General features: G+C 50.2%; 1 protein-coding gene across 15 annotated transcripts in view; it reads left to right on the top strand.

Annotated features, from left to right (window-relative positions):
- The window catches only part of Mapt (microtubule associated protein tau), a 98491-nt gene that overhangs the window by 38711 nt on the left and 36646 nt on the right, over nucleotides 1–23134 (top strand). For 7 of the 15 annotated variants that reach the window (XM_033767943.1, XM_010637462.1, XM_010637467.1 and 4 more), the window contains exons 2-4: nucleotides 11685–11801; nucleotides 17741–17827; nucleotides 20498–20584. In XM_033767943.1, coding sequence (XP_033623834.1) covers nucleotides 11702–11801; nucleotides 17741–17827; nucleotides 20498–20584 — 274 coding nt within the window. In that variant the 5' untranslated portion in view covers nucleotides 11685–11701. Of the gene's footprint in view, nucleotides 1–4617; nucleotides 4802–11684; nucleotides 11802–17740; nucleotides 17828–20497; nucleotides 20585–23134 lie in introns of those variants that run through there. The other 8 variants (XM_010637466.1, XM_033767942.1, XM_010637470.1 and 5 more) reach the window with 3 other exon arrangements.

A 23134-nucleotide genomic window follows, 5' to 3' on the forward strand; every position in this document is an offset into this window, starting at 1 on the left:
AATTTTTTTTTTTTTTTTTTTTTTTGGTACCAGGGATCAAACTTGCAACCTTGCACTTGTAAGGCAGGTGGTGGCACCACTGAGCTAAATCCCCAGCCCCTCTCCTCTCCAACTTTTGAAAGCCATCTTTATAGAGATAATTTCCATGCCATGAAGTCCCCACTTGTGTTACAGCTCAGTGGTTTTAATATTCCTGTCTGATCTTGACAGTTACTCCTGAGATCCTGGGACTATCCGGAAGCCTCAGACACGAGGGGCCATGCAGCACGGGCCAGGCTTCTCGTTTCCTGGGTCTTCCTCTTGATGAGGGTGAGGTGTCCACACATTCACAGGCACACACAGGCTTGTGCATTTTCATCCCCGGAAGGAAGTGCTTGTCATTTCCCGGGTAGATTCTCATTTCCGCATTTGTCAGACTTGTTCACTTTTCCTCTTCATCTGCTCATTCTCCCTTCCTTCCAAGTATGTGACCATAATTTCTTCTTCCAAACACAAATAGTCTAGGCCGTCTCTCACCTGTTCTGCCGGCTGGTGGACATTGGGTTTGAGCGAGGTTGTTGCATGTTCTTGGGGCCTAGAATCTAAACGTCCCCAGGCTTCCTCGTCCTGTCTTTCCCTGACCCAAATGTATGTATGTATGTATGTCTGCATATTTTTTTGAGTTGCTGGGGATGGAATCCAGGGCTTCACACATGCTAGAGAAGCACTTTACCACTCAGCTACGACACAGCCCTTTTTACCTTTTGAGACAGGGTCTTGCTAAGTTGCCCAGGTTCACCTCAAACTTGTGATCTGCCTGCTTCGGCCTCCTGAGTGCTGGGATTACAAGTATGTGCAGCCATGACCACTCTGACCCAGATTTCTGCTAGTCCATTTTAACTGATGCAGATCTGCAGTTGCACTGTGGGATGATCCTCAGGGGTCTGTGATTCTGGTATAAGAGTGTTTTGTTTTGCCATAATGGTGATGTGTTTCTTGTTCTTTATCAAATAAACATAATACATGTTTAAAGACTGTATAATGAGGCCGGGGATTTAGCTCAGTGGTTCTGCCACCTGCCTTGCAAACACAAGGACCTGAGTTTGATCCCCAGTACCAAAAAAAAAAAAAACCCCAAACTGTATAATGACTAAAAAGCATATGCACCGGCAAGAGTGAGTCTCCCTCGTGAGTCTCCTTTGCAGAGAAAACACTCGTTCTACTTACATCCTTCAGCATTTTCTGTCTGCACACTCACATACGTGAATTATTTCCCTGTTTATAAAAAGTCTATTCATGCACACATCTATACTACTGTTTTCTCTTGCTGGTGGCGGGACCCCTCTAGGCCAGTGTATAAGCTGCTCCTTCATGTCCCTTACAAAGCAGTTGGCTTCACACAGGGTGCACCAGGACAGGGTTTTGGCCCAGCCCCCAGGATGTCACGAGACCAGATGATCTCACAGGGTCTACCATCTGCCCTGCCTGGCCAGAGGCTGTGCTGGCAGGGCCCAGGGGGCATCATGTGTCCTGGGTATTTTCAAACAACAGCCCTTAGAGAGATCTGCCAAGTCTCACACTCTTTCTCTTGCTTCTGAGCATTGCTTTCCTGGTGGACTCCAAATTCTAGAACGAACTCCAGGCACCTCTCCAAGCACAGGCTGGGTTAGGGCATCATTATGATCAAAACTGGGCAAAGCCTTTTAATGCCAGGATCCAGCATGGGAGGGCTCTTTGCCCTGAGAGCTATTTAGTCTGAAAATACAGACAGATCACAGAAAGATTTGGCTGCATTAATGGAAGATGAGTTTTTAATTATAATAACCACGGTTGGCACTGATACAGCTTTTAAGGGCGGTGATGTGTATTAATTCATTTAATCCTCACTTTTTGCAGATAAGACAGTTGAAGTTCTGAGAGGTTCGGTGACTTGCCCATGGTCGCACAACCAGGGAATGAGAGATCCAGAGTGGACTTCGGTAGCCTGACCGGAGCAGTGTGGCTGTACTGTGGCGATCTCTGGCCCTGATGCCACCACACTGAAGGGGAATTGGGGATGGTGTACCTGCCTCACTGTGACATTCCTTATGTGTGCTCAGTCACCCCTATTCCTTTTCCATCCTTCCAAGACCACTCTAAGCCCAGGCTGTTCATTTCTGAGGGACGGTTGCCAATTAGTGATCGTCTCTGCCATCTTCCTCTCTTTCAGGATATGTCCTTAGGCTCAGTAGAAATGAAGCCATCTTAGAAACGACCACCTTTCCTTCCTAATGCTCCTCTTCCCTGTCTGCCTTCCTTGTTGTTCTCATCTAATGAAACGTCCGGTCAAAAAGAGCCAATTTGGGGCTGTTCCCACTAGCCTTTCTAATTCCTACCTCCCCCACTGCTTCTGGGCATCTGGCCAGCAGGCGGAGACTTTGGCATGGAAAGTTCCAGGCCGTCTGTCCCCCCGGATCACCTACCCCATGTTCCCTTGCTTACTGTGATTCGCCTGGGCACAGCACCAGGAGGAATGAGGACCAAGGACCCTGTTCTCTTCGAATTCGCCTCTACCTCTACTGAGACCTTCCTAGAAGTCCCCTCTTTTTCTTTGCTCTCCAGGTGGAACCGGCCTGCCTGTGGCCTCGCCTACTGTCCCTTCCCCTCCATCAGGGCCGATTCTGCATCGCTCTCCTGCTGGCTCCCCTTTTGATTCTTTCAGATGAAGCCTCCTCTCTCTTCCTCGTCACCACATGTCACGACAGTGCTGCTTCCATCTAGAACATCACTTTACTAAAAAGCACCGTCTTTCACATGCATTTTTTCAGTTGTCCTCCAAGCCAGCACGTGAGACGAGTGTACCACCGCTCCCTAGTTACAGAGGAAGAATCTGCCTTTGAGGGAGGGCAGACCTGTATCACCTAGCCAGTGAGTGGGACTTACTGACCGGAACACAGGGCTTTTGACTCCATCAGGGTGTCCTTTCCCACCCAAGACCGTTGGAGGGGCCTGAGCCAAGGACCAGAGTCCCCCAGAAATATTCAGAGTCAACACTTGCACCTCAGCAGCCCAGGCCTGGGAGTCTACTCTTTTCATCTAGCTAACAAGACTGGAATAGGTACATTCCAAGGGGAACTGGCTGGGGGTAAGCAGCCTCCCGGTGCCTCTCCAAAGATGGCCTCTCCAAATCATGAAGTCTGACTTCATGGGAAAGCGTCGGGACCAAGGGCAAGCCAGGCAGGGAACCCTCCGAGCTCACCTTTGGCCCCAGGTGAAGGGCGCAGAGCGGAAGGTAAATCCTAGTGGTGGCTAAGAGAAGAGCAGGAGCCCCACTCATTATCAGGGAATAACACCATCCCCGTGTCCCCAACGTACCTCCAACACACGGTTCCAGCCCTCATGCCCCACACTTCCATTCCCATGCTGACCCTCCAGGTCCAGCTCCACCTCTGCTACTGTCTCGGAGTCCACTGAAGGTCCCTCAGCTCTGTGCCTGGTTTTCCACTTGCAAAATGGAGCTGTAGTTACCTGTGTACCCCTCAAAGTGTAGTTGGAGCAGCTCCTCCTGCATTAGAGCTTGCAGTGGGTCTCTGTATCACTGACGTAAGTGACGTAACCAGTGTCAAATGCTAGGACTGCAGTTTCACAGCCACACATGTCGTCCCTCACCCTGGGCAGCTGAGCCTCTGTGCATAAAATGAGGATAATCAGATAATGACATTTTCTACTTCACATAGGTGGTAATGAAGATTACGTGAGAGAAAAATCTAAACAAGGGCTGGCTACAGAAACATTTACTCTTGTAATTAAGGGAAGCGTATGCATGGCTTAAAGTCCCACTTCCCAGGACATTAAAGTGCGCTGCTATGTTGCACTCTGGACCAATTGCTGCCTGATAGAGCAGGAAGCCAGCAGCCCTGCCCTCCCGCACGGCAGTGACACTAGAAATTATACCACTGGAGGTCAACTAGAAGTTATGACCAAGCTCATCAGTACCAGCTTGTTATTAAGTAAATAGTGTAGGCTATGGAATAGCTAGTAATATCGTCTCATTAGGGACAATCACATGTGTGGAGAAAGATCTGCCTTGTTCCAGCAGTAGTTAGTGGGCTTTCTTTCACATTGTTGTACTTTTTTTTTTCTTCAATATTGGTGATTGAACCCAGGGACTTGGCACTGAGCTGTATCCCCAGCCTATTTATTTATTCATTTGTTTTCCAGTACTGAGCTACATCCTCAGCCCTGTTTTGAGACAAGTTCTTGCTATATTACTAAGTTGCCCATTCTGGGCTCAAACTTGTGATCCTCCTGCCTCAGCCTTCTAGTATGTTGGGATCACAGGCATGCATCACTATGCCCAGCTAAGCAGAGCAGCTTTTGCAAACAGATTTTGAGAAGGTTTTAGTTAAACAACAGCAACAACAAAGAAACCTTGACCTACAGCCAGAATTTTCTTTCAGATTCAGTCTTTGGATTTACTGTGATGATGGACCTCAGCCAGCTGTCACCAGCCACAGCACCCCTGGGTACAGAGTGGCACTGCCACCTCCCTTCATTTGTGCTTTCACACATAGTTGCTGGTTCTCCTTGGATCGAGCCCCAAATCATTCCAGTCTTCTCACCTGCAGAAGTCTTTCCTCTGTGTGCTCCTTATTTTCTCTCCTTTTATTTTGCCAGTACCCCTTGAAGTCTGGGAGAGGGGAGAGGGACAAAAGCATATGAGGCTCCTCAGATGCTCCAAGTTGGAAACCAGCTGTTAGCAAGCACCTGTGGCATCCAAGGAGCCAGGATTCCGCCTCAGGAGGATATTTCAGCCCCAAGCCTCTTTCTTGTCCTAGTGCAGGTAACTTCCTGTGTCCTTCTCAGAGGGTTTTCCTCAAGACCTAGTGCTCAGGGGGAGGCTGGGGTACCTTCTGCCCTGCACAGCCTTCCTATCTTACGGGGAAGGAGTTGGGCATGCACATTACAGCTCTCAGAGGAAACCAGAGCATCTAGTTCAGATGCACCAATGTCCTTATAGTTCCTAGCTGTCGTTAGACACCGTCCCTTCTAATCACTGTTATCAGTTCAGTAGTTCAGCTTCTTGTACCAAGCTCCATTATATAGATGCTGTGTGATGTGACCAATTTTTCCAACCATTCTGCGGGTCAAAATAGGCATAATAGTGTGATTGGCTGTTGTGGGAATTAAATGAGCTACGGAAAAAGCCTGGAAATGCTTGAAAAAATGGTGCCTGTCATAATGAGAAATTCTAGTTCCCACCTAAATGGCTGGCAAATTTAGGGCAGTGTGGGAGGCAGGGAAAGGGACCAGAGCAAAGGAAAGATGGGATGCAGAAGCCAAAAGTAACCATTGAGAACAAAGTTCATTTTAAAGTTATTTTGGGACTACTAGGTTTATCTCTAGTCGATTTTCAGCTATCTGCCAGATGCTCGTTTAGGGTTTGTTGGTTTTAGTTTTATTTTTGCTGTACTAAGGTTGAACAAAGGGCCTCTGAGTTGTACTACCGTCCCAGATCTTTTTCAGTTTTGAGACAGGGTCTGAGTCCCCCAGGGTGGGCTTAAACTTGAGATCCTCCTGACTTAGCTTCCCAGAGTGCCGGGGTTGCAGGCGTGCACCACCATGCCCAGCTTCATTTAGGGTGTTTTGTTTTGTTCTGTTTTTTAATCCCCTTATGGCAAAACAAACACAAAACAAAACTAAAACCACTCAATGGAAATGTAATTCACGTGCCTTAAATGTTGCCCTTTCCGGTGCTTTCAGCATTCACAAAGCCACAGGGTCGTCCCTGCTACTAATTCCATCTTAGGCTTCTAACTGGAGGCAGGTAAGGGCGACCCTCCTATCTGGGCCCGAACCGCGGGTGGCGATCGTGCTGCGTCCCTGACGCCAGGTCTGGTTGCCTGTGTGGGCGGCCCAGCGGGTTGGCGCCCCCTACCGCTTCACGCGGGGCTGCCCACCGTAATTGGACCCAAAGAGCAGCTGCGGGCTCCAGGTAAGATGGAGCCCGGTGGGAAGACCAGCCCTTGACTTTTAACTGCAGCCCACAGCAGATAAGGACCTGCATCTCCCCACTTTGTGAATGTTGGAAAAGATCCCGTTGTGACATCTGAGCTTAAAGATGGGTTTTAACGTGGAAAGATCAACTCATACCCAGCTCACCCTTACTGGCTGTGTGACTGCAGGGTTACCAAACCGCTCTCAGCCTCAGTTTTCTCGTGTGTGAAGTGGGAGCAATGATTCTTCCTCTTGGGCTTGTTGCATCACAGAGAGCCTCTCTGAAGTCCTTACGGGTTCAGATTAACCCATCCTATTCATAATTCAAGTGCTTAAAAGGTGTTGAGCAGCCCCTCCTGTACCTAAAGAGCTCTCTAGAACCTAAATTACTCATTTCCAAATTGTTTTGCCATGAATGAGAAAGTGGGAAGGAGTAGGAGGATGAGGACAGGTGGCAGGAAGTCATGGGATCTTCATCTCCTTCAGGCAAGAAATGCCCTGAGCCAGAGGAAACGCATCACCCCTGGAGGACTGAGTTTCTGTTGGAGGGGTGCTCTGTGCAGGAACAAAGACTAGGATATTCTTGTAGGAGCCTACTCCACCACGCCTCTGTACACACCCCATCCCGGCAGCCAACTAGCTTTTGTGCCAAAGGGAATCTGGAAGGGCTGGGTGGGGGCAGAGCATCATAACTGCGGGAACCTGTCCCAAGGGTGGCAGGGCAGGAAGAATCAAAGTCAAGTCCCAGATTGCCTTGGGCAGGGTACCTGTAATATTCCCATTTGCCTGCTGTCATGGGAAGGTGGTCAGGAACTGGCAGGCGTTCCAGACAGCAAGCAGGGTCCCAGGGGTGCTCAGAGGCCACTGTTCTGTAGACCAGGAGCCCGGGGTTCCGTCATCGTGGGTATGGATCCAGACACCTCAGGAATGGCCTGAGATAACCAGGAATCATGAGTTCCACTGGACAGAGGTTTGCTCATCCTCTAGCCTAGGAAGACCCTGTTCTTGAGAGCAGAGAGGACCTAGGGTCTCACCTGCACACCCCTATGCCTCATGGACCTGGAGGGCACCACAGGACGGAGTGAAGGCTGGCTGGCCCTCTACCCGTCTCCTCCCCACCGGCCCACCGCTCCACACTCACACCCACCTTTGATCTTCTCGGAAAAGAGTCACAACAAAAAGCTGCGGACTATCTTGTTCCCCGATGACTACGGGTGTGATCAGTGGATTACGGATCATGGAAAAACAAATGTGGCAAATCCATGCAGCCTAATGTCACTCAGGGTTTGAACCAGTGACCTGTTTGTCACCTGGATGAATCTGGACAACATGATGCTCCGTGAAAGACCCCAGTGACCCATTTATTCACCACTTATTCGTCCTGTGTGTTCAGAAGAGGCAAATGCAGAGCCAGAGAGGAGCTGAGGGCTTGCAGGGAGTAGGGAGAGGGCTGCTTTGTGGATACAGAATTTCTTCTGGGGATGATAAAAGTGTTTTGGAATTAGAGGTGATGGTTGAATAACATTATGTATTATTAATGGTTCACTTTTAAATGGTTCACTTTATGCAACATGAATTTTGCTTCAATCATAGAAAGTTTAAAGACTCTGAGTAACAGCGGCTGTGACTGGCTCCAAGGTAACACATGCGGGTCCTCTCCTGCCCCTTGCCTCCTACTCTTTACCCCTTATCCTGTCTCCAGTGCATGCCCCGCGTTGTGTCCCTTGCTCTCAACCTACAGACCCCTTCTCTCTTCCTCGGCCCCAAAGCCAGCAAGGCTTGCAGGGGGCTGGGGACCTGTGAGCCTGAAGCCGCCTTAGCAAGTCTTTCCCCTCCGGAGGCTTCAGTTTCTCTATAAAACGACAAAGACAGAATCCAGCACCCTCTAGTCCTCATTTTCTCATCAGGAAAACATCCTTTTCCAAGGGTTCCTAAAAAATGGCCTGTTTTATTTTCCAGGTTTAAACCCGATTTTTATGCCTCCCCTAAAATTTCTTCCTTATCTCCCAAGGGGAGGGGTGGGGAGAGACAAGGAGAGAGTCACAGAGGTAGGAGAGTCAGAGACAGAGATTGGGAAAGGTAAGCAAAGTAGGAAATGGGAAAGAGAGTGAGGAAAACTGTTTGGGTGTGTTTATTTTCCTGTCCGTGCATCTTGCTGAGATTACAGGCGTCTGTGGCATGATGACACGTCTGGCCCAGGCTGGGTGCTCCCTCAGGGCCGTGCTTATTTAGGTGTTCCAGAGCACCGTCTTTGCGAGTGTCTCAGACCTGAAATGGTGCAGTTGTACCACCTGTCAGTTGGCTCTGTCCTTTGTCCATTCTTCCAGAGAACTCATCCTGCCTGTGTATTCCAGAAGAAGGGCAGCAAGAGCCTGGTGCTAAGGCAAGAGGCTGTGCCCAAAGTGCAGGCCTTTGGTTGGATACTAGGGTCCCCTGCCCCTCACCCCAGCCTGGGCTAGAGACCTCCTGCTATCCCATCCCTGGCCTCCTAGGCTCCTGAGCTGAGGACACAGGCTACATGGGCCTGTGTAGGATAAAATGTCAGGGTAAGAAGGCAGCTCAAGGGTCATGAAGTGACATTTTGGGAATGAAGAACCTAAAGGTTGAGGGAAGTGACAATTTCTTCTTGCACATCCCAGTCACCGGCCCTAACGTCTTAGGCAGAAAGTTGAAGATTGTTTTATGGTCCAGGGTGAAACAGTGGACTTATCGTCACTGCTGTTCAGGACACAGGCTTTGCATTTGGGCCCTGCCTCCTACTGGCTTCATGACCTAACTTCCCGGATGATGACAAAGATGCCTACCTCAGGGGGTTGTTGTGAGCTCAGTGAGGTGCCCATGTGCCCACAGGGAACAAACACCAGGGCCTCCTGTTACCAGGCCGAGGGGCTCCTGTAGTATCCACAACCAGCAACACCCCACCTCACCCCACCCCGCCAGCTTGCTCAGACGCCGCCATCATTGTCCTGAGGCAGGGAAGAAGAGTCACTTCCATTTGTGCTCTGGGCACCTCTTCTTTCTGGATTTTGCTTCCTTTCTGTGGCAGGCTGACCTCAGGGATGCTCCAGAATGAGGCTAATCTTTCTTAACCTGGAAGGTAGGTTCCAAAACATCAGCACTGGGCAGCTGTCCTGGACCAGCTGGGGCAAGTGTGGAAGGAGGCGCAGGAAACCTAAAGGCGTTTGTCCTCCCAGGGCCGGGCAGTGGTGAACCTCCCGCTTAGAGACTTTCTCCTATGCATTGCGTGCTTTTCTCCTAAAGGAAAATACTGGCCTTTGAGAGTCAGGCAGTTTGTGTATTCCATGTAGTGAATGGCAGCTGTATTTGAGGGTGATTTAATTTCTGCACTGACCCCTATAATTCATTCAGCATCCGGTGAGTCCTTCGGACTCTCCAGCCCCAAAGGGGCAGTGAGTGTAGTGCTTGGGTGATAAAGGGGTCGCTAGAAAACAGGCTGTGGAACTTATGATATTTTCTGTCTGGCCCTTGACAGGAAATATTTGCTGACCCATTATTTGAAGCTGAAGTAGACTATATCTCTGTTGAACAATCCATGAAAATAAAGACTCATAAAAATTTTTAAATTATAATGAAAGTCAAGAGGAATAGTAGAATATATATTTTTAGAGCTTATTAAGTGAAATGAATCACCAGTTAGGTAAATGCAGTGGCAGGGTGTTCTTTCAAGCAAAGATCTTTTTAAAACAGAACCCACCCAGCCGGGCATGGTGCACGCCTGTAATCCCAGCACTTGGGAGGCTGAGGCAGGAGGATCACTATGAGTTTAAGACCAGCCTGGGCTACACAGTGAGTTCCAGGTCATTCCCACTGCATAAGTGAGACCCTGTCTCAAAAAACCAAAAAAACAAAAAAACCAGAACCCACCCTTGTTTTCCAGCTCCTTTCCTCCTATAGGTTCTCTTTGACTCTGTAGCCCAGCCCGATTTTCCCAGCCACCTAAGTACTTCTAGTGTATTTATGGATCGTGGGGGTGAGGGTTTTAGGGGGTGAACCAGGGCCGTCCCACTATAAGCTGCATCTCCAGCCCGTTTTTACTTTCTATTTTGAGACAGGGATAAGTCGCTAAATTGCCCATGCTGGGCTCAAATATATGATCCTCTTGCCTCAGCCTTTCAGACTGCTGGGATTATAGGCATGCCGCACCATACTCAGCATACTTTTAGATCTTAATCTCTCTGCCTGGCCCCAACCCAAGTGGAAGCCCAGCCTAATATGTTCTCTGAGACACCTCTTAGGTCTGTCCCTTCCTTCCTTCCCCTCTGCCTACACTCTGGCTCCAGCCTTTGAACTGTGTGCCTGGACCAGAGCCCTCACCTCCCTGCCAGCAGTCTCTCCTTATTCATCCATTTGATCCTGCCTTTGCTGCCAGATTCTCTGTGAGTTCTTCATCCCCATTTCCAGACTCTGCTCAGCCCACTGCAGAGCAGCTAGCACACATCACACATTACCCGCTTTGTCCTGACTTGGTGGATGTACAGATGGATGCAGGAGGGGCACTGCGAGCCCTAGCCTCTAATCCAGACTGAGCTGGGGTGACGGGCGCCTGTGACAACATGACCCACGTCAAAAAGGAAGACGGTTTGCTTTGCACAAAGCCTGCTTTGACTCTATCCTGCTTTGTTCATTAAGAACTGTTTAGATGTTCCGGAGGTGACAAAGGCCACTAAGGGTTAGTGCTAAGGGCCATGTGGTGCTGCCCTGACTTGTGGTACCTTTTTGCTTTTTCCTGCTCTGCACAGGAATAAGCTGATGGATGGGGACGTGTATACATGGGCTGAGGCTGGCAGGACAAGGTAGCCAAGAGAAGGAAACTTTCATCAGCAGCAAGCCTGTCCTTTCAGGGCATCCTTGGCAGACAGGCTTTGGGGCTTCCACAAGGAGCAGTGTGCGGCCAGCTGTCCCGTTCCGGGTCCCTGCTTTCTCATGCCTCCTGGGCTACTTTGATCGTGTCCCTCATGTAGCAACCCCTAGATTGGGGCAACCTGTCCTCCTGAGGAGCCATAAGCCCGAGGAGCAGAGCAGCCATCTCTTCTGGAGTGTTTTAGGCTGCACCAGCTTCTTTTCACGGGTTCATTGAGAGGTTTTCCACTTGGGCCTCATCTGTCTGATAAAGAGGAGCCTGGGAAAATGAGCCTCCCCGGAGACCTCCACTGGCAACCTCCAGTGACGCAGCCACTGTGTCAATCCTGGTGTTGGAGCCCCACAATCTTCTCTGTAGCAGAGCCCCAGAGCCCCCAAGAACTTGTGAGTGACAAGTGGCAGTGGCCCATTCACTAAGGCACCGTGAAGTACTGGGGGAAAACATGCAGAGAGCTGGGGTAGTTCCAGGGCAGAGCTCTTACTTGGTTAGCGGATGTGAGACCCCAGGCTCTATCCGCAATTCTACAAGGGAAAACACTGGTAATCAGCAGCATTTACTTTTTAGTGAAGTAGAGTAGAAGTCAGGCTTGCCAAACTTGTCTTGCCTGGTTGTTTTGAATACGATACAATGATACGCCATCAGTGAATTGCAAGTCATTACACAGAAATGTCATCACACCACTTTGGCAGGGATACAGAGCGTCTCTGCCTGTTGCACAGGGAAGTGGGAAGACCATGACTTGGGAGAGGTGACTGTTTCTCCATACCCCATCCCTCCCCTATATTCTGGGGAAGTTCAGTCCTTTGGCGTCCGACCTATCCCTCACCCTCCCACCTTCTTTTCCCAGGTGATCCTCTAAGTAGGATGGCTGAGCCCCGCCAGGAGTTTGACACAATGGAAGATCATGCTGAGGACTACGCCCTGCTCCAAGACCAGGATGGGGACACAGAGCCTGGCCTGAAAGGTTAGTGGACACCCGTACATAATGCACCAGGCTCCTTGAGGATCACAACCAGCCACTTGCTTCGCTTTGGCATGGGGCAGCGGGAAGGGTTCACATCCTGACCTGCACTTTCAGTACCTTATAACATTACACTGTCATTTGAGAAAGCCAAGATGACTCAAAGAGGGGGGTTATTTGAAAATGTACCTTTCCAAAGGAGAGAGCTTGCCACAAGAGTGGATGGGCTGTGTCAAATTCTGCAGGACTCCCATAATACAGTGGGCTCCTGGAGTCTTTAGCCACTCCCATTAGCCTGTAAATTGGGAGTATTCATTAGCATGTAAAATACTTGGCTTTACTCTTTCATCCTTTCCTTAAACCAGGCTTGTCTGTCCCTCATCCGGCAACTCCCACCATCTGTAACACAGTCCTGGGCTTTAGTAGTCGACCCCGCCCCAGTGTACAGGTCTCATTTCACAGTAGGGCCATGTGTTCTGGGGACCAGGGGCACCTAGAGCCCTTTCTGCAGTCCCCTGTACTGGTCCCTCACTTGCAGCTGGATCACTATCTTATGCCACAAAGAGCTCTACTCATGGTGTTCCCAACCTGTATAGCTCTCCGTGTGGCCCCCTGTGAAGAGGACTTGGTCCCCGCCCCCAGACTTGTTTCTAAGATGTGAAATTGCTGCAGCCCACTTTTCTCTGTTAATGTTAAAAATAAACACTCATAGCCGGAGTGTGGGGTAGTGGGTGGAAATTGTGAACCTCCAAAGTAGGAGGTGATATTTGCCAGCTGGACAAAGAGGCATCTAGGGTGCCCAGAGTATGAGAAGCAGAGACCACCAGCCCTCCTGCTTGTACAACAACTATGCTGTCCCCCTCCTCCCCTGGAGTTCAGGACCAGCTGGGATCCGGTTTCAGAGACTGGTTTCCATCTCTGTAAGCAGGAAGGCATGGGTCTAAGAGGCATTTGGGAATTAGAAAGATGGGTTCAAGTGGCAGGAGATGGAAGAGGCTGGGGCACTGCAGAACTCAGAGCTGGGGGGTTTGTAGGCTTCAGCCAAGCCTCCTGCCCAAGGTCATCACCAACTGGAGCTGATAAATGTTTAATAACTTCAGCTGTTAAACTCCCATGGGTCGAATCCACATTGGAATGACAACATACTGCATTCAGAGTGAATTCTTCACATACTGAATTATACCAAAGAAAAATACACTCTAGGGGCAGGGCAATTTAGTTTAAAGACTAAATTAAACTGGGTGTCGTGACACACACCTCCAATCCCAGTCCTCTGGGAGCCTGAGGCAAGAGGATTGCCAAATTTGAACACAGGCCCGGCCTTTTAGCTGTTTGGTGAGACCCTCTGTCAAAATAAAAAATAAAAAGGGCTAGGGCCAGGGATTTAGCTCAGCGGCATATGCCTGCCTCACAAGTGCAAGGTTTGATCCACAATACCATAAATAAATAAATAAATGGCCATGGATGTGGCTCAGTGCAATGGCCCTGGGTTCAATCCTAGTACCAATAAATAAATAGCATATTATATTGCAACCAATGTACCATAGTAATGTCGGAGTAAACTGGTTGTGGGAAGTACTCTCTTCTACCTTTATAATTTCTATAAATGTAAAACTGTTCTAAAATTGCAAGTTTATTTAAAATAAAGTCAGAGGAAAATGTGGTTTTTACCCTCTTTTGTTTGTTTGTTTATTTTTGCTTTTGTTTTTGAGACAGGGTCTTACTATGTAGTTGAGAGTGAACTGGAACTCACTATGTAGCCCAGGCTGGTCTCGAACTCATAGTGATCCTCCTGCCTCAGCCTCCTGCGTGCTGGGATTACAGGTGTGCGCCACCATGCCCGGCACCACTCTTATTTATTAAGACACTAAATTTAATTTGTAAAGTAAGATCAAGTTCATCAAGTTATTTTATGTTTCAAGGTGGCCTAATGTTTGTTCAAACTATTATTCAATTCTTTAACATAAAACATGATGAGCTCTATGCCAACACACACACACACACACACACACACACACACACTGCAACATTTAAATTGCTAATCTTTTGGAACTGCTGTGAAAGAAAAGCATTTGAAGATGGTTTGCCTACCCAAAGAATGTACTTCCCTAGAGATTTTCATAGATATCATCAAACTTATTCTTGCTTCTGACAGTTTGTGAGCTGTTTTTATGTGCAGGGTGACAAATCTGACTAGGCAGAAGGTGTCACTGTACTAACAACAGTTTAGAAAAGTGACAAAGGCTCTTGAATAATGAATGACAAGAAACTACCTGTTAAATTCCAGAACAAAGAGTAGCTAAGTGGTTGCTAAAAGTTGAAGTACGGCTAGATCCCTGCAAAGTGGGTAAAAGTTGTTAGCTGGTAAAATAATGCACCCTCATGCATTAAAAGGTGTTGATGCGGTAACCTGTTCTGCCTTCCCGGGAAGATATGCAAATGAGGCCTGTCCCTCCTCCCGCTCCTTCCAAGGCCTTTAACAAGGATAGTGGAAAAGAGAGCGATTGCAGACAGGTGGGGGCACCCCAACCCTCCCACACAGGGGTGTGAAGCACTTACATTCTTGCCGGTAGTCAGGCTGGTTAGTGACAAGACTCAAGGGCAGTCTGTATGCTGTTGCCCCACCGTCTGGCTGAAAGCTTGCAGGTTTTGACAAGCTTCAGGACCAGGGAGTTGCGCGCCTGCTGGAAGCTTGGTTGGGATGAGCCGTTCTTGAGCTGAGTGGACACTGCCGCGGCCAGTTTGCAGGGACAGCACTTTTACAAAGGCTGTGCGCTCAGGGAACCCCACTCGCCTCCTTTCATCTTTAGATTCTGCTTTGTGCGTAGAACCAGCCCCTGCCATCCTGAAACAGACTCTAAGGCTGCTCACGCCGCAGAGACCCCCGTTACCCAAGAGACAATACTCGTCTCCCCTTACTTCCCCATCACACCCACAACCTAACAGGTCCAGTCCAGCACGCTCGTGTGCCCCACCCTGGGCCGTCCCTGATCTCCACACTGCTGTTGGTGATACTACCATCAACTGGTCCATCGCGACAGTGGCAGTCCTGGAGACCTCTCCCACCTCTCACCCCATCCGGGCTTTCTTGCCGCAGACTTTACCAGAGTAACCAGTGGCCTTTGTGGGCTCTTCCCTTCTTGTAATCCAAAGGGCAGGAGCCATTTCTTAAGGTAAGGCTTAGCTAGCCCTGGCCCTCAGGCCAGATCTGGTCCCGTTACCATTTTTGTACAGCCTTCAAGCAGAGTCTTTATTTTTCATATGGTTGTTAAAACCCCCCATCCTGAACAGAGGCAGGAGATGGGCAGAGAGGGAGCTCTTCCCCACTAGCTCCTGCGAGACAGATGTTTCTTTCCTGAATATCCTGTCCACGTACTCCTCTTGACATTTTATCAGACACCTTTGCCTGGCCAGGAGGCTGGAAGGTGTGGCCTTCAACTGGGCACAGCTCCATGCTGCATTATTTTTGGTCTCTGTTTCCAAGGAAATGGACTCTGTGGTCAGCAGTCTGTGCCACAGAGCAGGTGTTTGCACAGAGCTGGACTGAAAGTCCTCGTGTACCTGGGGGAGTATGAATAGCACCTAGGCTGTGACCAAAGCGTGAAGCTGGGTTTCTTCCTCATCTGGCCGAAAGCCATTCGTCCACCTGAGACAGTGGCCAGCTATCCGCCAGAGCCCCAGGGATTCCCAGCCAACATCGCATCACCATTGTCAACACCACTGTGGTGCACAGTGCTTTAGCCAAGGTGGGATGTAGTGACTGGAGGTCATCACCGTTCCTTACCGAGAGCTTCCCACCTCCAGGCCCAACCAACACAAAGAGGTGTGAATGTACTGTAAGTAGTTCCGTGCTCACAGAAGCCCCATGAGTGGGTGGGACTACTGCTGTACCCATTTTACAGGGGAGAAAACTGAAGCAAAAGGATGTTAGTACCTTGACTGGAGCCACACAGCCGACAGATGGTGGATTTGGGCCCCATCTGCCTGACTCCAGAGGCTGTGATCTATCTCTCTGCCATCTAGGTTTCAGTCTCAGCCCGAGTAGGACAATGAAAAACCCATTCATCCAGCAAATGTTCATAAAGAACGGGGAGTTCCTGCCACATGGGGAGGATGAGTGAGGCCACCAAGCTGAAAGCTGAGGAGCACTGACCTCATGGCCGAGATGCCACTGAGAAGACTGGAGAGGCTTTCTGGGCACACAGAACGGGGGTCAGGAGAAGATGAGGCAAATTAGGTGGCCAAGATATCCTAGCAGAGGGCTTAGAAACTCTGATGGGAACTGTTTGTGTTTCCATTTCAGCCAGCCAGCCAGCCAGCCATCAATCTAATCATGTGTGTGTGTGCGTGTGTGTGTGTGTGTGTGTGTGTGTCCTATCGTTCAGTATCTACCCATCTCTCCATACCTCCAAGCCCCTGTCTAATCATCCACCAGTGCTGTTACCCATCAGTCCATCCATCTGTCACAGCAAGCCGTGCCTTGCTGTCATCGGTACCTGAGCATTCAGGTAGAATTTAGCTAAAAGGAGAACCCCAACATTGCCCCTATCAACACTTGTCTCCTTCATGTAAATGGGAACTACATCTACAAATATAAATTCTTGTAGTTTGCAAAGTGCTTCCCTCAGAATCCTCCCAGTGGCTCACAACAGCTCCATGAGGAAGCAGGTGGAGCTGATGTCATCTCACCCACTTTTTCAGTGAGGAAACTGAGGTCAAGTCTAAGGCTGCCTGACTAGAAAAAAGTGGAACTCGGGTTTGAACCCAGACATCTTGGCTGTTGGTCCACTGCTTTCTGGACTGCAACTCCCATTTCCCTTAGGAGACCTTCAGGGGCACACTTTCAGCTGGCCCCAGGCCCGCTCTGGAACACATGGACTTTGGGGCCTTTTGCTCTGTGTGGTCTCCTTTGCCCCTCCTTAGACTATGTTCCTGGAAGCCGATGTTCTGAGCACCTCACTTCCTTCCAGGGACCCGCACTCAGCTCTGTGTATACAGGGCTATCCAGAAGTCTTGCCCTTCTTCGTTTATAGGCCCTGTGGCTCACCCAGCTAGGGCTGGGTGAAGCTTTCTTTGATAAGCACATAAAATGACCAGGACAGGTTGACTCCCAGGGCCAGGGTATCACACAGGAGGGAACGTTTCAGTCTTCCCTGGTGAAGTAGATTCATTTCTGTTGGGCCAACAAAAACAGTCTTACCAAGGATACTCACGGTGGAAGGTGTGGCTCTGGACCTCTGCAGTCATTTGAGCCTTTCAGCGAGGCTTTGGGTTCTGAAAGGACACTTCCCACTTTCCTTGTAGGCACCCATAGCTGAGATTTCAAATGGTACAGTCCTTTGGAGAGCTTTCTGTGGAAAGAGCTGGGTAAAGTCCAAACAGGGCTACATGTTCATGTAGGAGCAGGCACTGGGTCTGCCCTGAGCTGATTCCTTTTCTTTTCTTTTTTTTTTTTTTTTAGTACCAGGGATTGGGATTGAGCTCGGGTCCTTGCACTTGCAAGGCAGGCCACCGAACCGCTGAGCTAAATCCCTGGCCCTGAGCTGATTCCTTTTCTAAGGCAGGAGTTGGCTCCTCTGGTGCAGTGGGGAGGGGTTCCCAGGTGTCCATTTGTCATTAATTAATTAATAGCAAGTTCACCTGTGGTTCAGCTTTCTGGGATTCACTGCCTGTTTGTCACTCTAAGGACCTTTGCTCCTGTGAGAACCGGTGGGTCACAAGGTATCTCTCCTCCCACCAGGAGCAAGCGTACATCATCTTTGCTTCTTCCAGTGATGTTGGCACTGGAGGGCTTCGGGCCTCCTTGAGATTTGATCACGTGGCCGTGGGGCTCACGCTGAGGGGTTTGCAGCTCAAAGGACATTGTTCCCAAGATCCCCCTGAGGTCCAAAGAGGTCTGGGGAGAGGCACCCAATCTGAGGGGTTCATTGTGTATGTTCCAGAGTCTCCCCTGCAGACTCCTGCTGATGAAGGATCCGAGGAACTGGGCTCTGAGACCTCTGATGCTAAGAGCACTCCGACGGCCGAAGGTGGGGCCTCCTCCTCCACTGCTTCCTTCAGACACCTGCACCCCACCTCCAGCCTGCGCTTAGCTGTGCTTTCTCAGCCACCCTTCCCCTGCATCTGCCGCCTGTGCCGCCCTTCTGGCTGTCTCTGCTACTTCCTCTCCTGCTGGCTGAGAGATGTGCTCATTCAGTGCTTTGCAAGGCAGTGTACAGGAGCAGGCCCGCTTTGGTGCCTAGCCCGCCGGTGCCTGGTATGGGCACCTCCACCCTGCGTGTGCCCCGCAGGAAGCCACACTTGCAGAGGCTGGGCTGTGGGGCAAAGCAGGGCACGTGCACAGGTCTGTCGCATATCCATTGTCCTCCCGACCCCATCCAAAGCACCTACTTTGCTTTTCTTTCAGGGGCTCCTAGAGCCCGAGCAGCAGCGTGGCGGAGGAAGGGGTGGCCCGTACACATCTCCATGCCCACACCGTGGGAATTCTCATTTCTTGGGCTATGGGCACGGCCTTGTGTTCTCCCCTGCCCTCTCCAAACATTTGATGCACCTCATATATTTCCTGAAATGCTTCTTAATCCTGATTTTGACCACCTTCTCTTGCCTCCCATCTGTGTCAGTTGAGACTACTGCGTTTGGCTGCTGGAAATAGAAAACCCAACTAACTGGCATACACATGAAGAGATTTATTTGTATCCCGTAATAAGATATCTGGGCTTCAGCAGCAGGTTTCCATGTGATCAGTACTCTTCTGTTTTCACCTTCTGTCATCATCAGTGATTGGATTGATGCCTCATGGTTGCAACATGGTTGCTGCCTCCTAAGCAAGAACAAGTCACAAAGCAAAGTGGTCAATATGACCCTGAAGCCAATATGTTCCGTTTTCATTAGGAAAGCAAAAATTCAGCTGGGCATGGTGGCGCACGCCTGTAATCCCAGCATTCAGGAGGCCAAGACAGGAGGATCGCTGGGAGCTCAAGGCCAGTTTGGGCTACATAGTGAGTTCAAGGCCAGCCTATACTACAAAGCGAGACCCTGTCTCAAAAAAAACAGAAAGAAAGGAAGAAAAGCAAGCAAGCAAGCAAGCAAGAAAGAAAGAAAGAAAGAAAGAGAAAAGAAACAAAGAAAAGAAAGAAAGAGTGTTCTCCTGTAAAAGAAAGGAAGAAAAGCAAGCAAGCAAGCAAGCAAGCAAGAAAGAAAGAAAGAAAGAAAGAAAGAAAGAGAAAAGAAACAAAGAAAAGAAAGAAAGAGTGTTCTCCTGTAAGTGCCACCTACAGATTTCTCCTTGGATCTCACTGGCTGAGAACTAGGTCTCATCACCCACTCTGGCTACAGTGAAGGCTGGGAGATTGAACAGTGGGCTTTTCAGCCTGTTAAGTAGAAGAAATCAAGGCAAAGGGGCATTGAACATAGCTTTTGAGTAACTTGTTTGTGGTATCTGCCCCTCCATCTCTGTCCTTACTGAAGAGGTTCAAGTTTATATTCTCACGCCTCTCCAGGCCTATGCATTACTTTGAATGTTGTGTCACAGGCTGAGAATCTAGTCCAGCATCCACCTTTGGAGTAATCCAGAAAGTGGCTGTCGAGTGCCTGCCAGTTGCTCTGTGTAATGGCACGTGCCTGGAGGGTGCTGCTGCAGGGTCCTCACCCCAAGGTCCTCAGCATGGAAAAGTTCTCTCTGCTCTCTTTCTGAGAGCCAGTGACTTAAAGGCATTTCCTGCTCATCTGGTTAGGACAGCTTTGCAAGTCACCTGCCACCCTAGGAAGGTCCTGAAACTGAGCCAAACCTCATGCCAGCTGTCAGTGTCCTGTCAGTGTCACTCTGAAAGGAGCTCCTGCCTAGTCTTACTGCAGCCTGGACCTGCACCTGTGTGAGCCCCACGTGCTTCAGCTCTCACCAACAGGAGGGGAGCTGCAGAGCCTGCACCTGAGTCGACCTTCACTAAACTAAGCTGACATTGACTCCGGGAAGCCTTCAAAGTTGGCAGCTCCTTACATTTTTCATATGCCAGGGCGGGCTCTGGAAGACCACAGGCTGGAAGCGTCTACCTTGATAAGATGCTGGCCATCATTCCTGTAGGCCATCTTTACCTTCCCCCTCTGCCATGAAGCTGGACCCATCTAGTGGTCAAGTACCCAGCTCTGGGAAGGACTGGCCTGGCCATTGCCATACGGGGGCTCAGTGTTTGTTAAGGGGGTGTTACAGACTTGGGGGACAACGACTCAGAGCTGGAAGAAAGCTCAGAGGTCACTGTGATGACACTCCCATTTTACAACCGAGGGAACTGGGCCCCAAAGAGAGCAGAGGACTTGCTCAGATCCTCAGAGCAAAACTATAGGTGCTGCAGAATTCCCAGTGCTGTCCTCCTGTACTGCCCTGAGGATCGTACAGCAGGAAACCATCAAGAGTAGTTCCTCTTTCAAAATGCCAGGACTGCCCCAGCAGTCAGTCCTTCTCCTTGGGAAGTCTCCTGGTGGGTGGGCTGGTGTCCGGTGGCTGCTGCCCCTCTAGCCATGTACTATGTGCTTGCTGGGGAGATGGGGCGAGAGCAGTGCTGGGACTCGCTTTATACTGGTGCTTTCTTGCATGTAGCCAGTCCCCTCCTGACTCCCCTCCCTGCACTGCTTCTGCATACGCAGCAAAGGAGAGAGCTGGGCGGCTGGCTGGCCCCTCTGAGGTAACTTTTGGTGGTTTCCAGAAGTGACTGCACCCTTAGTGGATGAGAGAGCCCCTGGCAACCAGGCTGCCGCCCAGCCCCACATGGAGATCCCAGAAGGAACCACAGGTGAGGGCAGCTCCCAGAGATCGCAGGGCAGTGATGGACCCAGTGAGGGGTGCACATCAGGTCACCCTCATTTCCAAGTGAGATTAGGATTTGGGGAGATGCTGGCTTCTGGGAATCCTGGGTTGTTGGGAGTAGGGGGTGTTGGTGCCTAGCTGCTTCCTGCCAGCCTCTCAGAGGACTTAGGGCTTTCTGGATTCTTTCTGGATCCTCTTCCCTTTGCCTCAGTCAGGGAGACAGCTCCAGAGAGTTCTCTGCAGTGTTTTCTTAGGCGGGCTGTGGCCGATGTGCCTCCTGCACATCTGAAGTCAGTCCACCCTCCTTCTCAGACTCAGCCCAGTGGCAGGTTACCCTCAAGGGTTAGTTTTCCCCTAGGAGCACCCAAGCATGAAACAGGGTCCAGACGACTGTGTCATACTTTGGGAAGTCTTAATGGGACGGTCCTGGAGGAGTTCAGCAATGTGACTTTGCATCCATTTCTAGGACATTGTGCCTTTCATACCTGTCTTTGTAGAATAGGTGTGTGAGGCAGCTACTAACACAGATGATGATGGGCCACCAGCAAATAGTACTGGCTTGGGACTACCCATTCCCTCAAGAGCTATCCTGCACCAACGCCTAGGAAAGGGCCAGCACAGCCTGGAGCCTCAGGGGCCATTCCCTTTGGGTGCTTGGGGAATTGGAGAGTGCCCAGCTGTCTAGCAAAAAATGCAGAAGCTGGGTGTGGCAGTGCATGCAAGCTCCTTAGGAGGCTGAGGTGGGAGGATCACTTGACTCCATAAGTTTGAGACCAGCTTGGGCAAAATAGCAAGAATCCATCCAAAAACAAAACAGATAAGGGGAGCAAGGACAGAGAGAGAAATGCAGAAGTGCTCTGTACAGGATTCGCCGTCAGTGGAAAGCAGGGAAGTGCCCAGGCAGGAGTTTTTCTTCCCTTCCAGAAGATGTACTCTCTGTGACTGTTTGGGAAGCCTGCAGCTATCTCTCTGGGCTCCTGCATTGAGACTGCCCACTGCAGGGCAAGCAGTAACACCCTTGCTCCTTCAAAGTGCAGTTCTGCCTTGCAAGATGATCAGCAGTGAGGTCTTCTGAGATGGGTGAGGGCCATGTTCGAGTTCCTGAAGCCTGAAAGGGCCTCAGCCTTGAGTGTGAAGGACTTTGAAGGCCATGGAACAACTCACAGCATGAGATTACAGGTGATTCAATTCTGTCTCCCGATTGGCCTTCACAGTTTGAGTGGGAGTTTGTCCTCTGCCGAAGGATGAAACTTGTAGCCATTTCTTGATTTTTTTTTTTTCCATTGCTCCTGAGTAATCAAAAACACCGTAGTGTCCATATTTGCAAAACACAGCCTGTAAATGCTGGTCAGAAAGGCCAGTCCCACGTGGCAGTCATTCTGAGGAGCTGTGCCTTCCTCTGGGGCTGGTATGGGCAAGTGTGTAAGGCAGTTGTGTGAGCTGATTCCACTCCTGCCGGTGTTCGGGGATAACTTCTTCTCTCCGGGGGCCCTGTTTGAGTTCTCCCATATTCTTCCCCCACCCCATCTCCTGTTCCCGGAAGATCCTCTGCACTAGGTTCCGGCACACGTGTTCTCCCTCTTGCCCCTGAGGTCTGAAGATCCAGCTCCAGCCTCACTCTGCTGAGGTTGAGCCTCCTGCTGGTGGCCTGTAGGATGTGACCTAATGCACCCACACGGCTATCTCCAATATGCGCACATCAGGTCTTCAGGGAACACTGGCGAGCAGACTGGGTGCACAGCCCTCTGGCACGGCAGCAGCAACACACTTTGCCCAGCTACTCTTTGCCCAAAGCAGAGCCAGCTCCTCTTCTGTCCTCTGGGGCTCTCCATGGGGCCCTAACAGCAGCCAACCAGGTTCTGAGCCAGAGGGTCCACATGCCACATATCTGTATGTGATCGGTGCCTATGAAGACCACACTGGGACTGAGATGGGAGATGGCCGTACAGCCACCCCAGCCCTCAAAGCTGCTCTGTCCAAGAAAATCATTCTCAGATATTCTCTCCCCTTCTTTCTCCTTCGCGTCCTCGGGGTGGCAGGAGGTTTTAGAGTTGGTGAGCATTTCTCAGCGGTCATCCCTGACTCTGTGGACCTTAGTTTAGCCACTTGCTGTAGCACATCCATCTGTAGAATCCTGTGAAGCTGCCTGTGGATACCATCGGGGCTGCAGTGCAGCCAGTGCTGTGAGTCCTGCCATGAAAACCCTCCCAGGGATAAGAGAGGATTTTAGTGATGCGCTGCCAGCCATCTCCATGCACGCGCTGCCTTGGCTTTTCTGAGTGCCCCTCCCTCCCCGCAGTCAGAGGTATCAGCAGACTCCAGTTTCTGCCTCACATCAGGTCGAGTCTGCATTGGTGCAGGCAGGCGAATCGGCTCATCTGTGTCCCAGAATGGGGTCCCAGAATGCCCTTTCTCATGCCCACTGTCTCAAGAACTTCATGGCCGTTCATCTGGACTTACTGAAAACTTTCCATCATTTCCGTAACCTTGTCCAAATCCACACCTGGAGCGGAGATTCCTGGACTTTTGGCCCAAT

This window comes from Fukomys damarensis, unplaced genomic scaffold, assembly GCF_012274545.1.
Source record: "Fukomys damarensis isolate Sample0158 unplaced genomic scaffold, DMR_v1.0_HiC HiC_scaffold_23, whole genome shotgun sequence".
NCBI classification, from domain to species: domain Eukaryota; kingdom Metazoa; phylum Chordata; class Mammalia; order Rodentia; family Bathyergidae; genus Fukomys; species Fukomys damarensis.